General features: G+C 42.0%; 1 protein-coding gene across 3 annotated transcripts; it reads left to right on the top strand.

Moving 5' to 3' along the window:
* The first annotated feature begins 2,117 nt into the window (after nucleotides 1–2,117).
* On the top strand, nucleotides 2,118–14,309 carry pigo (phosphatidylinositol glycan anchor biosynthesis, class O). Of its 3 annotated transcripts, none has more exons than XM_030065588.1 (11): nucleotides 2,118–2,228; nucleotides 2,975–3,453; nucleotides 3,824–3,967; nucleotides 4,977–5,100; nucleotides 5,684–5,843; nucleotides 7,666–7,848; nucleotides 8,907–10,497; nucleotides 10,971–11,174; nucleotides 11,855–12,039; nucleotides 12,380–12,450; nucleotides 13,628–14,309. In XM_030065588.1, the coding sequence occupies exons 2-11, from the start codon at nucleotides 2,976–2,978 to the stop codon at nucleotides 13,755–13,757; spliced, it is 3,270 nt and encodes a 1,089-aa protein (XP_029921448.1). In that variant the 5' UTR covers nucleotides 2,118–2,228; nucleotide 2,975; the 3' UTR covers nucleotides 13,758–14,309. The 3 variants fall into 3 exon arrangements, with proteins under 3 accessions (XP_029921448.1, XP_029921447.1, XP_029921449.1); XM_030065587.1 differs by having other exon boundaries at nucleotides 2,172–2,350; XM_030065589.1 differs by lacking the exon at nucleotides 2,118–2,228 and adding an exon at nucleotides 2,500–2,567.
* The last annotated feature ends 550 nt before the right edge of the window (nucleotides 14,310–14,859 follow it).

The raw sequence follows: 14,859 nt of genomic DNA, 5'->3' as shown, positions 1-14,859 counted from the left end.
GTACCTGCAGGCAAAATTGTTCCTACAAGCTGCATTTATTACATGAAAAATTCTCAACCATTCACAAATAGCCCACAAAACTATTTTTTTTCTCAAATAATTATTAACTATAGTCATTTTGCATCAACAAATGTATTAATTATAAGCATCAAGTCACGATAACTAATTTAAGCATCTCGAAAGTAATCCCGGACATACACAATGAAATTTCAGCCGTCTTTGGTTAAAACAGTACAGGCCTTTTCTCAAACGTATTTCGATCTTCGTAAAATTAACGATCTACGTCGACACTGGTCATGCGCATGTCAGGGACCAAAGATCACTGGGGCAAAGATGAATCACTAGTGACAAGAAAAGACGACCGATTATTCGGTTTGCACGTGTGGGCGTTAACCGGCTCACACAGTGGTCGAGCAGGACAGACCGGAGTTGTCTCTGGTCTAGTCCATGAGATTTTATTTATTTATTTTTTTATGTTACTGAATAACACGTTCACGGACAACCTGCAACAATAATATAGTGTTTTAGTCAATCATGCAACTTTTCCGTTAGCGACTCCATTAATGACACTGATATCTGTGTTTCCTTGACGACAGGGAGGAATCTTTTTACTCGTCTCTGGTGTCCGTGGGTAAGGACGCCCTCCGCGATGTCTGACAGACGACCTTTCACCTGCTGGATAACCCGTGGAAACAAATATGGTGTTGCCTTTAAATTAGCCTGTCTTTCAGCTGTTTAGTAAAAGATTTTCATCTCCCCCAGATCATCTATGTTGTACATTCCTGCAGAAAAAAAATACTCTGAACATCAGTAAAAGCTGTTCAACCGTCATGTTTTGTTTATAGCTATAGTGGTCTGCTTTCTTTTTTGTGCTAACATAAATGCAAAACAACTCCGTGATATTAGGATATTTTTTATTATTATTCAGTTCTTTTATTAGGATAGCCCCTTGAGATGAACCATCTCGTTTTCGAGGGGGTCCTAAGCACAGGGCAAAGATAAGGACATTATACTCAGACAGATTTGACAAACATAGCCATAAATACATACATACATACATCATGACATAAACGTAAAGAGAACCAATCACAGTTAACACAATACAAACAACAACCCAAAACACACACACACACACACACACACACACACACACACACACACACACACACACACACACACAAAAGAAGGGGGGCCAAACAGGAATCAGAGCCTACAATTACAACATATTAAACAACAGGATAGTAGTCATTCAAGAGATTAACCGGCATTATTGTAATAATATAGGAGTAATATGTCACTGAAAGAGAAGAGATATGAAGTACAATTGGATGACTGTTAAAGTCTACATATACAATTGCTGTGTAAATGACTTGCCAGGGCATGTTTAAACAGTCTGAACGATGAAATAGAGCGGATGTTTGCGGGCAGATTATTCCAGTCAGCTGGTGCTTTGAACATAAAAGCTTTTTTTGATGTAGACAATGAAACATTAGGTACAGAAAAGAAACACTGTACAGTATGTCTTAGATGATGAGTAGAGGAAAAAGGAACCAACAACTGCTTTAGATAAGTAGGATAATTGAAATGAACACATTTAAAAATAAATTGCAGCCAGTGCATCTGCCTTCTTATCAAAGGTGAGGGCAGGTCAAGAAGTGCATACATTGTGCAATGATGAGTTGTAGGTGAACATTTAAGAATAAATCTACACAATCTGTTATAAACTATGGTAAGCGGAGCGAGAGAGGTATTGGAGGCAATACAATAAACAGAATCAGCATAGTCCATTATAGGCAATATAAGTTGAGTTGCAATCTTTTTTCTGACCTTATATGAAAAACAGTTTCTAGAACGAAAAAGGAGACCAAGACTAGAGTTCATTTTTTGGACTATATGATTAATATGATAGTTGAATGAAAGCTCAGAGTCGAGATATAGTCCAAGGTATTTGATATGGTCAACTTTCTGCAAAGTAGTGCCATCCTGACATGATATATTATATTTTATTAGTCCTTTTTATCATTAAGAAAGCACAGTTATCAATATTTTTGAGTGAAAGATGAGCACTTTTCCTGTGAAACAGCGCTGAGGGTGAAAACAACCCTCACGGTGAGACGGGTGTTACAGCTAAACGCGTCCGTCTAGGAGTTTCCGCTGAGTGCCATGCGTGTTGAAGTTCCTAGCTATCTCTAGCCATCTAATCTCATTGTGCTGGAGTCCCAATGAAGGTAAGCGGGGCCGCGGTGGCGTTTTGTGTTTACCTGAGGCACCTGTCTCACTGCCTGGTGTTGTGAGCACACACATTCACGCCTGCCCTCGGCCGAGAGAGGACAAAACCGACTGCTACAAGGTCAGTAACAACAGCGAGCTAGCTGCGGCTAAAAGGCGGTCCAACACTTCTCCCCATGGCGTTAGTTAATATAAGCTGTCACATTCTGGAGACTGGCCAAAACTTCACTGCTTTGTCTTGAACTTGTTCGTCCAAACAGAGGCTAACAGTAGCGTTTACTGCCGATTTTTTTTCGACCCTCAGACAGCTGCTGCCCAGGCTCCTCACTGCAGCCTGTGTAAGCCACTGACATGAAATGTGTTTGACTGGTTAAATCCATGATGAATGATTAAATGTTGCATCTGCCAGCTACGTCCTCTCGTTTCACTGTTTAAGGGGCTGCAACTCATGTTTTTCTAATTGGGGATTCATCTATTGAGCGCTTTTTCGATTGATCAGCTACATTATTTGGTCTGTGTGGTGTCAAAAATAATGTCAAATGCTGCTTCCTTACCCTAACCAGCAGGTGGTTAAAAAGTATTGATTTTGTAATGATGTGAAAGGAGAGAGTCCATTTATTGAGTAATCCTATTGAAGCTTGTGTCAGCAAATGTTGGGCATTTTTACATGACAAATTACTGCATTCATGTTCTGTTGATTGACTGATCTGAACAGCGATAAATTATATGTTTAACTTGTGCCCAGGATGAAGAGGCTCCTGATCCTCTCCCTGCTCCTCTGGGTGTGTGTGGTCTTCTATGTGGGCATCTACCTGTTTGTGGGGGGTTTCCTGCTGGTGAGGCTGGAGGTGAACAGGACCAGCACCTGCGGGGATGTGCTGCACCCCGGAGAGGAGCAGGGCGACTTCTGCCATGTTAAACCCCGCTTTCGCAGGGCCGTCCTTCTCATCATTGACGCCCTGAAGATTGACTTTGCCCGTTTTGACCCCACCAACGCAACACCGCGACATTATGAGAACAAGCTGCCCGTGCTGGAGGAAACGGCCTCGTCCAGGCCGTCGCACAGCCGCCTGTACCCCTTCCGTGCCGACCCGCCTACCACCACCATGCAGAGGATCAAGGGCTTCACCACCGGCTCCCTGCCCACCTTTATTGACGTTGGTAACAACTTTGCCTCCAGTGCCATCTTGGAGGACAACCTCATTCACCAGCTGGGGCAAATAGGTGAGTAGTTTGTGAGATCCACAGCATTCCAGGGCATGTTTAGATAACCTGTAAAAGTGTGGAAGTTAATTTGATAATTTCCAGGAATTGAGAATTTCTGGAGTTGGATAAAAAGTCTGTTTCTCTCAATGAGTTGTGATGTTGTTGACCCACTGCCGTCTAACATAATGTGATACTTTAGTGTTGTGAAGAATAATATTCATTCAGAGTTGCACAGCCTTACTGACAGTTAATCGGTGTCCACTCAAGCATATCAGGGCTGGAAAAACTATGGAAATCTAAGACAGAAAATGTCGAGGAACCCTGGTTTCACTTTTTTAAAGTTGCATTAATGGTTGTCTGTCTGGCTCTCTGCATGTTTCCTCTGTAGGCAAACGGGTGGTGTTCATGGGTGATGATACTTGGGAAAGTCTTTTCCCCAAGAAGTTCTACCGCTCGCTGCCCTTCCCCTCTTTCAACGTCAAAGATCTGCACACTGTGGATGATGGGATCCTCCAGCACCTCTACCCAACCAGTGCGTATCACAGTCACTGCAATTTAACAGCAATTGTAGACAAAATGCCTCACGATACCATAAGTGCATATATTTTCTTAACAAAGTTGGCAACAATGGTTAAAGGACCTGAATGTGCAAAAGTCATTTTTTCAAGGTTTGCTAGCTGTGGATTGCCAAGAGACGATTTAATTGAGAACGTTTAGACTCAACCAACAAGTGACTGGAATAATCACCCATTTTATTAGTTGAGTCTACATGTTAGGTGCATATTACACATATTTGTCAGCTGAGTCTAAATGGTCTTTGTTTATTGTGATTTCAATTATTGAACTTACTAACTTAAGAAAAAGCAAAGAGAAATGTCAAAGATCTTTTTGGTCTGTTTTTCACTTTGTGCTTGTGCTGAACACAATGGTTTGTACTCATTAATGCCATATAATTACAGAATGACATAATTGCATATTTTAGTTGCTTCTACAAGTACTACTGCTACTACTACTACTACTTCTATGACAAATAAAAAATACTAATAAAAATAGTACTAATAATAAATGTAATTCACACATTCATACACTAAAACAACCAAAAAGAAAAGAAAAAAAAAACATACAGAGGTGTGCTTTAAGTTTTTTTTTTTTTTTTTTTTTTTTTTTTCCCAAACTGTAGAGCGGATGTAGCAGATCTAATGTAACTTTAATAGTGCAAATTTAATGCGTTTTTTCCACACACTACCTTTATAAAACTGATGGACTTGGGCATCTTTGGCATGTTCTATGAACCTCAGTGGAACAAGAGGAAAAAAAAAAAAAATCAGCCACTTTATTGTGTCTCAACTTGGTGGTGTTAATGCAAAACTGTAACTGTCCTGCTGCATACAACAATTCACACAGCTGCAATAGCATGCCTGTGTTTCCTACAAGCTCCGCAAATATGTTTATATATGGAAAGCTGCAACATGCTCATGTAGGACTTGAAGCCTCATATGTCTCCCTCTGTCTCTTGTGTCTGTCTCTTGTGTCTGTCACAGTGGTGAGTGATGACTGGGACGTCCTGGTGGCTCATTTCCTTGGAGTGGATCACTGTGGCCACAGGTTTGGACCGGACCACCCAGCCATGGCCGACAAGCTCACCCAGATGGACGGGGTCATCAGGTCAGACAACATTAAAGCTATTACAAACGGTGCTGAAATGATTAGTCCATTAACTGATAAGTAGACTGACACAATATTAATTGGCTTTCATTTTGATTTTGAAGCATTTTGATCAAGTGTTTTAGTCAAGTAAAAATCCCAAATATCTGTTGATTACAGGCAGTTTCACTGAGATCACAAGATGTCAAGATTTGCTTAGTTTTCTTTGCTCATATCATCACAAAATTCTTATTATTTGTAGTAGTAGTAGTTTTTTTTTTTTTTTTTTGCTCTTTGTCAGACTAAGAAAGCAATTTTGACTCTGTTATCAACATATAGATTACATATTGAATGGAGTCATTGCAACACAGGGAGCCACAAAAGCTCAACTAGCATGCAGCAGCTCATCATTTTACAAAAAAGTTATATGGAAGTATATGGAAAATCATAAATATTCAAACATTTTTTAGTATCATGAAAAAGGAGTGGTGTGGTGCTTAAAATATTAAACTTGGCGGGCATCTTTAGGCATGTTTGGCTAAGAGGAGCAGTCCTCTTAACTGTTACTGTGGCTCCTCTGTTTTTGTTCAACCTTGTCCTCCAGATCTGTGATCGAGCGTTTGGAGAACGATACGCTCTTGGTGGTGATGGGAGACCACGGGATGACAGACACTGGAGATCATGGTGGAGAAAGTCAGAAGGAGACGGATGCTGCTATCTTCCTGTACAGCCCCTCCCCGCTCTTTCCCAAGCTCCCATTCCAGGTCGGTGCAGCAGCTGCCTTCCCCCAATTTTCTTTACACTGCACTGATCAGTGCAGCTCTAGGAATGAAACCATTTGTTGACATGTTGGGAGTACATGGTTTCTACAATGTGTAAAGTTTTAATATGAATGTGAACAGGCCTAATGTCCAATATCTTACATTAAATACAGCAGTTTTCTTAAGTGTCATGTTTTACATCAGGTTTGCAAATCCTATTTCACCATCCATCATTCAACAATTTACTTAATTAGGCGCAATCAGGGCATGTTAGAGACAATCAGTGGGGAGCAAGATTGACCACTCTGTTAGACTGGTGACATTTTAGACAAGAGACTCAAGATATTCCACATGATGCTGAGTCAAAACCAGCACTTTTGAATCCTTGACAGAACCAATTTTTTGCACTACCCTTTAGTATTTTGTGACAAAGTTCAATATTTACTGTGTTTTAAAACAAATTAAACAAACTGCTCTGCATAAATCATTAAATAAATAAGTAAATTAAAAGTATAATAGTATTGGATTCCTACCACATTTTGAAATGTCTTGCATATATTACTGCTCTCCACAAGCATGCTGATACAGAGCTGGAGGAAAACTATATAATCAGACTTTTGAAGGTCCCTTGGCTATCTGTTTGTTCCTGTAACCACATCTGCCAATTTTGTTGATGTCCTCAAATTACCAGAGTTTTTGCTGCATTATGAATATAAACTGTATTCCATGGAAGCACGGTGCTGTTCATGATTACTTATGATTTCTACAGAATCTGCTAAATTGATCATGGTGGGGGATTTCCGCTTGTCAAGGAAAAAGTAGACGTCATGCCAAAAAAAGCATAAAAAAAAGCTCAGCAACTCCACTGAAAGCACCTGATTTCCATAATTACTGTGTAATTATAATGTGCCGTAATACTTTGTGGAAAATCAGTTGCTATAGAGAGACTAGCAATAGTACAGGAAAAGGGAAGATTAGACATTGTTTGTTTCTTAATCAGCAACCAATTACTTTTTCGCAAGGAGTGAACAAATCCAGCAGTCTCAATCAGTGTCAGCAGGAGGGTAGCACACTGCTTGAATCAAATAAGTCATATTTTCATACTGTTTATATTTCCCTACTTAGACTTAAAAGACACTTTTGGGCAGTTTCTGGTAGAAACCTCTGTTCATCATGTATGTTAATGCTGTAATGTAGAATAGGTTAAGTACTCACAAGCAGTTAGATGAGTAGATGTTCAAACTTTGGTTGATGCTCTCTACTAATCCAAAGTTGATCATGTCTTTAAAAAAAAAAAAAAAGTAGTAGTTGAAATTGCAGCATGGCCAGTTGCAATACTCAAATCACTGGATCAATGTTTTGATAAATGTAAAGTGTGTGAAAAAAAAGTTAGTTAGTTTGGTACAGCCCTCAGCAAAAATTCCACTCAAATCAGGAATCACATTGCAATCACAAAATTGCAATGTGCCAGCCCTAGTCCATTACAAATCAACACAAACAGAAACTTTAACCATCAAGCCAAATATGCTCACTCCCTCTATGAACAAAACAAGTCACACTCAAAGTCTGGAAGGAGAGATCTTCTAACTAAGACTTACAGGTTCAGAAGTGTTTCATTAAAATTAAGCAGCCAACCAGAGAGCTGCTACAGGTTTCTCATTTTCAGGATGAGAATAGTCCTCAGCTATTACTTGGCACACTGTGCGCTGCTGCATTACCATCCACACTGGAAAGAGAAAAGACAAAAGTCAAAAGTCTTTTAGAGTACACCTACAGGGAGAAGTAATTTAAAGTGTTCCTCTTTGTGTCTGTGTAATGTTTGCAGAGTGAGCCTGACGTGGTCCCGCAGACAGACCTGGTGCCGACACTGGCTCTGTTGCTGGGAGTTCCCATCCCATACAGCAGTGTGGGCCAGGTCCTCCTGCCCCTGTTCCCTCCTCATGGCCAGACAGAGGGTGCAGTTGGAGGACTCAGCCAGCTGGAGGCGCTGTGGATTAATGCCAAACAGGTAATCTCATGCCATATGTGATACATGACTTCAGGCAGGCATTTTTTTATGCATTTGAATGACAGTTCTGGTGTGATTGAGATTTTTCAAATCAAATTGAATGATGTTTATCGGTCACTTTCCTGTATACGCAAATGTAAGGTGGAAACATCAGGAGAAGACAATGCTTGGTTGACAGATTATTCAATCAGCAAGTTTGAAGCCAAGAAACTCAAAGTTTGAGGTGAATACTTAAAGTTTTGTACTGTTGAATAGTCATGAATAAGATAATACATACTGAATATATATTAACCCACTACTGGTCAATCGTTGAGTGGTCAGTAAACAAATCAATAATAACTGCAGTGTGGACAAAGTGAACTCAATTCAGTTTGAGAGCCATAATGCAATTATTTATTCAAAGTTGGTTAGTGATTGTTATTTTACAATGATTAAAGATATTTTTTCACCAGTTTTGCTGCACCACTCTGGCTCAATTGGCACAGAAAACAATACCTAAGCTGTTTAATTTGGTTGATAAAGGCAATCAATCACTACATGAGATGTCAACAGTCACATTTTGCAGTGCTGGGTTTGAATTCTGATGTTGAGCTTTTAAGGTTTACTTTTAAAAGAAGGTTCATTTCATACTAATGCGCATATTTGGGAATATGCGATTGCCACAACAAGACAGAAGGGGGTGTCTTACTTCAACTTTATGTTTGTAATCAAAGCAAGTTAAAGCTACAGCTTTCCACCTCATTATATGCCTGATTTCCACTATTTCCCCTTCAAAATAAAACCCTCAAGCAATAGCTAACATGTTCTGCAGTTATGATAAGGATCGCTGTCAGTCAGTCAAGATCTATTCAAGCCAACATACCAACCAATGCAAGACACTTCTGTCAGCTACAGTCTGTTTCAGAATATTTACTTTTGAAAAACAAATAAGACAAAGGTAAAGATGAAAATAACTTCAAAAATAAAGTGGTAAAAGCACTGGAAAACAAAACTCTAGTCACACTGGAACTGAGTTTAAGTTCACTTGACCAACTGATGGGAGTTTTCTGTTTTTGAAGGTCAATCGTTTCCTCAAGACTTACTCCGGTATGGCCAAAGACATCCCAGCAGAGAGCCTGTCTAAGCTGCAAGATGTATTCTCCCGTGTCTCCTCTGACTACCTCAGCACTGTTGGAAAGGGTCAAACACCCTCTCCAGAGTTGGCTGCCTCCCTGCAGGCCTATCTCACCTCTGTCAGAGACACCTGCCGAGCTACATGGGCCCGCTTCAGCCCACTGAAGATGGCGGCAGGGTTAGCCATCTTGGCGTTTGCCTGCCTGCTATGTTTCATCCTCTCTGAGCTGTCGTGCGTGCTGATCAGGGAGAACGTGCTGAGGGCTCCAGTTGTGGCAGCACTCTCTGTTGGGGTTTGTGTGGCTGCAGGCCAGCTTTTCACCCAAGGCTACATTGAGGTAGCATGGTGCCTGGCAGCTGCAGCCCTCAGCTCTGAACTGCTCTTCCTCTGGAGGGCTCATCGAGTTAGGACATCTGTCGTGGCTGGGAATGGATCTAAAGCTCCAAAGCGGGCGAATTGGTTGACTCTGCGCCATCTCCTTGTCCCTCCCCTCTTGGTGTCACTCCTCCGCTGTGCCTCCCTGCTCTCAGATAGCTATGTGATAGCTGAGGGCCGCGTAGTCACCTTTCTGGTGTTCTCTCTGAGTTTATATATTCCTATCCATCTCAACTGGGACGGCCTGCTACTGCCACCTAGCCATGACCCGCTGAAACCTGCGGGGCTGCTCCCTTCCCCAGCCCTGTCCCCCTCAGCGGTGAGGAAGGAAAGTAGCACCCTTGTAGCCTGCTTGGGACTTCTGGTGGGCAGCCTCTACCTCTCTCTCTCCTTCCATGGCTGCCGAGAAGAGCAGGGTACCTGCCAGCCATCCCCCTTCCTCTCACCCCTCTCCCGGTTACAGGACAACAAGTTGAAGAACCTCCACTATGTTCTCTCTCTGGCCTCCCTGGGCCTGTGGACCTACCTGCTGAGGCGCTGGCTCCGCCACTATGGTAACCTCAACTCCTCAGGTGGGACAGTGTTCACAGCCCGCGTGATTTTACCACTGCTGTCTGTCTGCCTGGGGCTCCACTGGGCAGTTAGTGCCACTCCAGAGGACAGCTTTAGGAATCTGGCAGACCTGATCAGCCTGGCTCAGCTGGCCCTCCCCAGGGCTGCCTTCTGTCTTCTGGGTCTGGGGCTCCTCCTGATCTGGCTAGACCCCCTCACTGTGTTTGTGAAGACCAGGACTGTGGCTCCAGCCAGGGGTTCATCTCTACCTCCGCCCCGCTACCGAGCAAGCACTGGCATCAGCCCCCAAGCAGAGCTGCACCACCTCATTCCCCAGATCTACCAGCGAATGCGTCGCTCCTTGGAGGATGGCGAGCTGAGTGGGGGAGCCGAGTTGGACAGCAGGCCCGCTGTGGAGGCCTACGGACTGGGAACTGTCTACTCTGCCCCCCTGCTGCTGTTCTGCGGCCTGCTGGGAATAGGTCTGCTGCTGTTGCACCCAGAGGGCATGGCGCTGTCGTTCCTCCTGCTGCTACTACAAACAGGAGCCTTGTTGCACATTCACGCCTCCTCCACTGCCCTCAACAGCCTGCACGGCGCGCACTCTGGTAATGTGCTCATAATCACACAAAAAGTGGTCACCAGGCCTTTTACTGTTTGTTTTAGGATGGTTTAGAGTTATTTTGTTTTCATCTTCAATAATGACAAAAGTTATTCTACACTGTGCAGCCGCCTCTCTCAGAGCTCGGTTAGAATCACTATTTTTTCTTCATTTTGATAAAAATATAGGCTATAGTACGGTGTACCTTATATGCAAAATCACATGTGAAATAATCAGATTAATGTTCACCCCACTGAACCAAATGGTCAAATTAAACTTTAAAGTTTTCAAACTATATTTCTTAAAGTGTTTCATGCCTAATTTTGTCAATGTTTACATAAAAATATACCTGTTATCGTCAGTTTAGACCGTATTATTGTCTGTCCCAGTATCCAAAAATCACCATGTCCTCACCTTAGTTTTTCACTTGAAAATAACAATATTCATTTTGATTTTATATGGTCCTCTCTTCACCTCCAGGTGGGTTTGATGTACCCTGGACTCCAGTGGTGTTGTGGTCCCTGGCTGCCACCCAGTTCTTTCACGCCACAGGTCACCTGCCCACCTTCCCCTCCATCCAGTGGAACGCCGCCTTTGTGGGCTTCCCTGGCGGACACACAGGCACCATACTGCCCGCCTCACTGGTCACCCTCAACACCTTCGCCTCACACATCCTGTTTGCAGGTAGTTGCCTTTACTAACACAATGGCAGTTCTAAATCCTGTGTTATGGATAAGACAAGATAAGATGAAACTTTAATGATCCCTGTGGAGAAATTGGGTCGCTGCAACAGCAAAAGGTGTTGGATTCAGCAGGGACAAAAGACAAGGAGGGTATATAAGAATGCAGATAAGCAGGAAAATAAGCAATAAAAATGATACAGAAAAGAAAAACCGTTATGTTTTATGGCATTTATATGAGCACATGCTGGTGACAGTTTAAACATATGATAAGGCTGTTTTAGTGCAAAGTATGGCCATTCACATTTATTACATGCAGATGTTCCCAGCAATAACAGTCGTTCCCTCAAATGAAGATGACAAAATTAGAAATATGAAATAAACGATGTAGTGTAGATAGATGAAGGTCTGCGCATTATAGCCCCCCTAAGAGAAGTTTATTCAGACACTACTAATCTGGGTCCACATATACAGAGACTGTCCTGTAAATAAAACATCATTGGGTTTGATCCCTAGTATGGCTGTGTGTCAATCAACAGCCACGTGTCCTGTTGAGAGCTGAACCCATATATTCTCACTTATTTTAACATTCTCTGGAGAAGACTGTCAGTGTAACGCCTGAAATGTAAATAGACATTTTTAACCTGCTGACTTGAGTATCTGTATGTCTTTCTTTGTCCTCAGCGGGCTGTCCGTTGCTCCTTTTCTGGCCGCTGGTGTGCGAGGTGCGTGGGAGCAGGGGAGTGAGAGCAGTCGGGGAAGATGGAGAGGATGCTGTGATGGAGATGAGACTGAGAGAAAATCCCCAGCAATTTAGCTCAGCTCTCCTCCAGCTCTCAACACGCTACCTCTTTATCCTCGGAGCACAGGTAAATCTGTAAACACAAAAATGCATTCACACAGCTGGCGTAGATGCACAAAGAGTATCCAGGTAGCCTCACAGCCAGAAGCAAGAATAAGTTGCTTTATTATTATTGTAGTTGCTTTATCTTAGTCTTCACAGCAAGAATAAGATAGAGCAACTGTAAAAAGTGTATTATCATTGTCAGCGATATCAGCAGTATGGATAAATCTAACCAATTTAATGTCTGTTTGGGTCACCGATATAAAAACCAGTGTGTGCCCTTCTATTGTGCCTTTTTTCCTCTCTACAGCCCTGCCTGTCCATGTTTATCTATACTTCACTCCATATCTCTTCTCTCTTCACAGGTCTTTGCATCAGTCTGTGCAGCTGCTATCCTCAGGAGACACCTAATGGTGTGGAAGGTTTTCGCACCCAAGTAAGTGCTTGAATGGATTTTCCAGCTCACACAAATTCACTGACAGTAAAGGCTTTTGAGGATATGGATATTAGCGCAGTATAAACGCTAACCACTCACTCCCTTGGCTGCTCAGTGAATGCACATTAGTGAATGCATGCACGCCCTAAACGACCAGATCACTGCAAGACATATGTATGCTATCTCCTTACCTTGAAGGAATACCATTCAGGTTTTTATGAATTCATCCATTATTGCTGTTTTTTAGCACAGTCAAGAGACTCTCCCATGTCACATCATCAACATTTAAAATCTGCAGCCTACGTCAAACAAGTTTCTCTCTGTAAAAGTGTCACTTTGGATCCAAATGTACTGTTGTTCTCATTCATTCCCTTGGATGGTCTGACAGTCATCTTTATCACCCGTCCCAGTTGACTTGACAGGTTCACCACTTTTCTGGTTTCTTGCTTTGGGTGAGAGTTGCTGACGTTAAAACGTCGTCCGCTCTTAAAACGTTATTCAGCGCCTTGAAATAATATGGATTCTTCTCTTGGTTCCTTTGGAAATTTGCAAAGTATGAAAAACAAACCTGACATTTTATAGGGCTCGAAAAGTTCAGTTTAGGATATGGAAGTATAGAAAAAATATTTGGTCTTGATATACAGGACAGGTATTGCATGTGGTAATTATTGGTGGTTGGTGAGCAATAGAGTGATACCACCTGACTAATGCAGTCGTGTTTGCCATTTAGTCACATTTAAGAGAATTCAAAAAGGACAATTAATCATTCCAGTTTGGAAAAATTTGGAGAAGTAAAATTAAACATTTGTAATTTGGTCCTACATCACTGACAGTGTTTCCCATGCATAGGTGTACGCAGTTAGTATTTTACCTGTTTTAATGATTTATCACACCTCATATTATTCTTCTGATAAAAAGACACTATTTATATGTATTCTGTCTAAAGGCGCCCATTTTGGACAAATTCCAATGCAAACACTTTCTTTACCCATTGCGGAACTACTTCCTCACATCACTAAGGCACACATGTTACAGTAGTTAAAACAGGATAAACCCAGCATTCGGGTGAATAACTTTGTAACCTTGTAAGAGCAGGTTGACTCAGGTTTGCTCTCTTACTTTGTGAAAGGTTTAAGTTTGTTTCAGACACTGACTGAGCTTTGTTTTCTCCCTTCAGGTTAATGTTCGAGGCCTCAGGGTTCCTGGTGAGCTGTGTGTTTCTGCTGATTGGTGTCACTTTAGTGTCGAGAGTAGACATGGCTGTAGGCCGCTGGTTTAAGAGACTCCTGCCTGACGAATCGAGGTAGCGACAGTGCTGCTGCTTGACCACCGAAGCCCATCAGAGCCCACTGTGCCACATGGGGGAAATGGACATGGTGGTCGTTGGGATGTTTTCATAAAGACTCTTCACAAAAAAATTGCCATTAGTGTCTATCATAGGATCCACAGAAACATGTCATATGAGGTTGCCTCTTAACTCTCTTGAGGGCTATATTGTACACTACTGACACTGAGGCCTGCCTCCTTCTCTGCCAGAGGGACAACAGCACAGCAAATTGTGAATTGACCAAACTCTGAGCCTCTGGACTCGGTACATATTGAAAGCATTGAATGGTTTTTTTTATACAGTGTTTTAGGTGATAAGCTTGTGAACTTCCTCACAAAACAGATAGGGTTTATGGCCTCTGGGCCCTGTTGTGGTATCTGGTCATTTTGAGAGAACAGGGCCAACAGGAAATTGCTGAATGTTTTCCTAATGCTCAGTTTCAAACAATGGATGAAAACATCAGAGCCTGGCGAGCCAGACAATCTTATGAGTTATTCACAGCAACACAGTCAAAGCTGCATTAAGTACATATGTTAAATGCAGGTAAAAGAACAAAACAAAAACAAATGACTGTACAGTTTTTACTGTAGAAGATGGTAAGATTGTTAGCTAAATGTTTACATTGGCTATAGCCCAGTCGCTCCTGGGTAACAGCCTCAGCATGTAGACAAAATTATTTATTTATTTTTAAACATTATGTAGTAATTTTCCTAACTGAAGGTGACATAATTATTTATTAGACACTAAACAATATCAAACCTATTAATAATCTTGAAACTAATGTGTGCTTTATAGAGACTTTTTGAAATATAATGATACAAGCCAATTCCAACTGATATGGACCAGCTGTGTTGCTGTTTTCAGCCCTTTTCGCCTTCTCCGCAATGATTGTTGCCAAAATCTGTGCTGGACTCCAGCTCCTCCTACTGCTTCCTCTACTGTTTAAAAGATGCACCCCCTACCCACCTCCAGCTCCTGAAAAATTCATGATGGAGGAATCCATGATGCGAGTAAGCGCAACAACCAAAGCCAGTGGTGTCACTAAACCGAAAAGGCCATGTTCTCAGTGATAAAGAGAATAT

The sequence above is a fragment of the Myripristis murdjan genome, chromosome 12, assembly GCF_902150065.1.
Source record: "Myripristis murdjan chromosome 12, fMyrMur1.1, whole genome shotgun sequence".
NCBI lineage: Eukaryota > Metazoa > Chordata > Actinopteri > Holocentriformes > Holocentridae > Myripristis > Myripristis murdjan.
The sequence above is the reverse complement of the archived record's forward strand: the minus strand, read 5'-3'. Positions and strand labels throughout refer to the sequence as shown.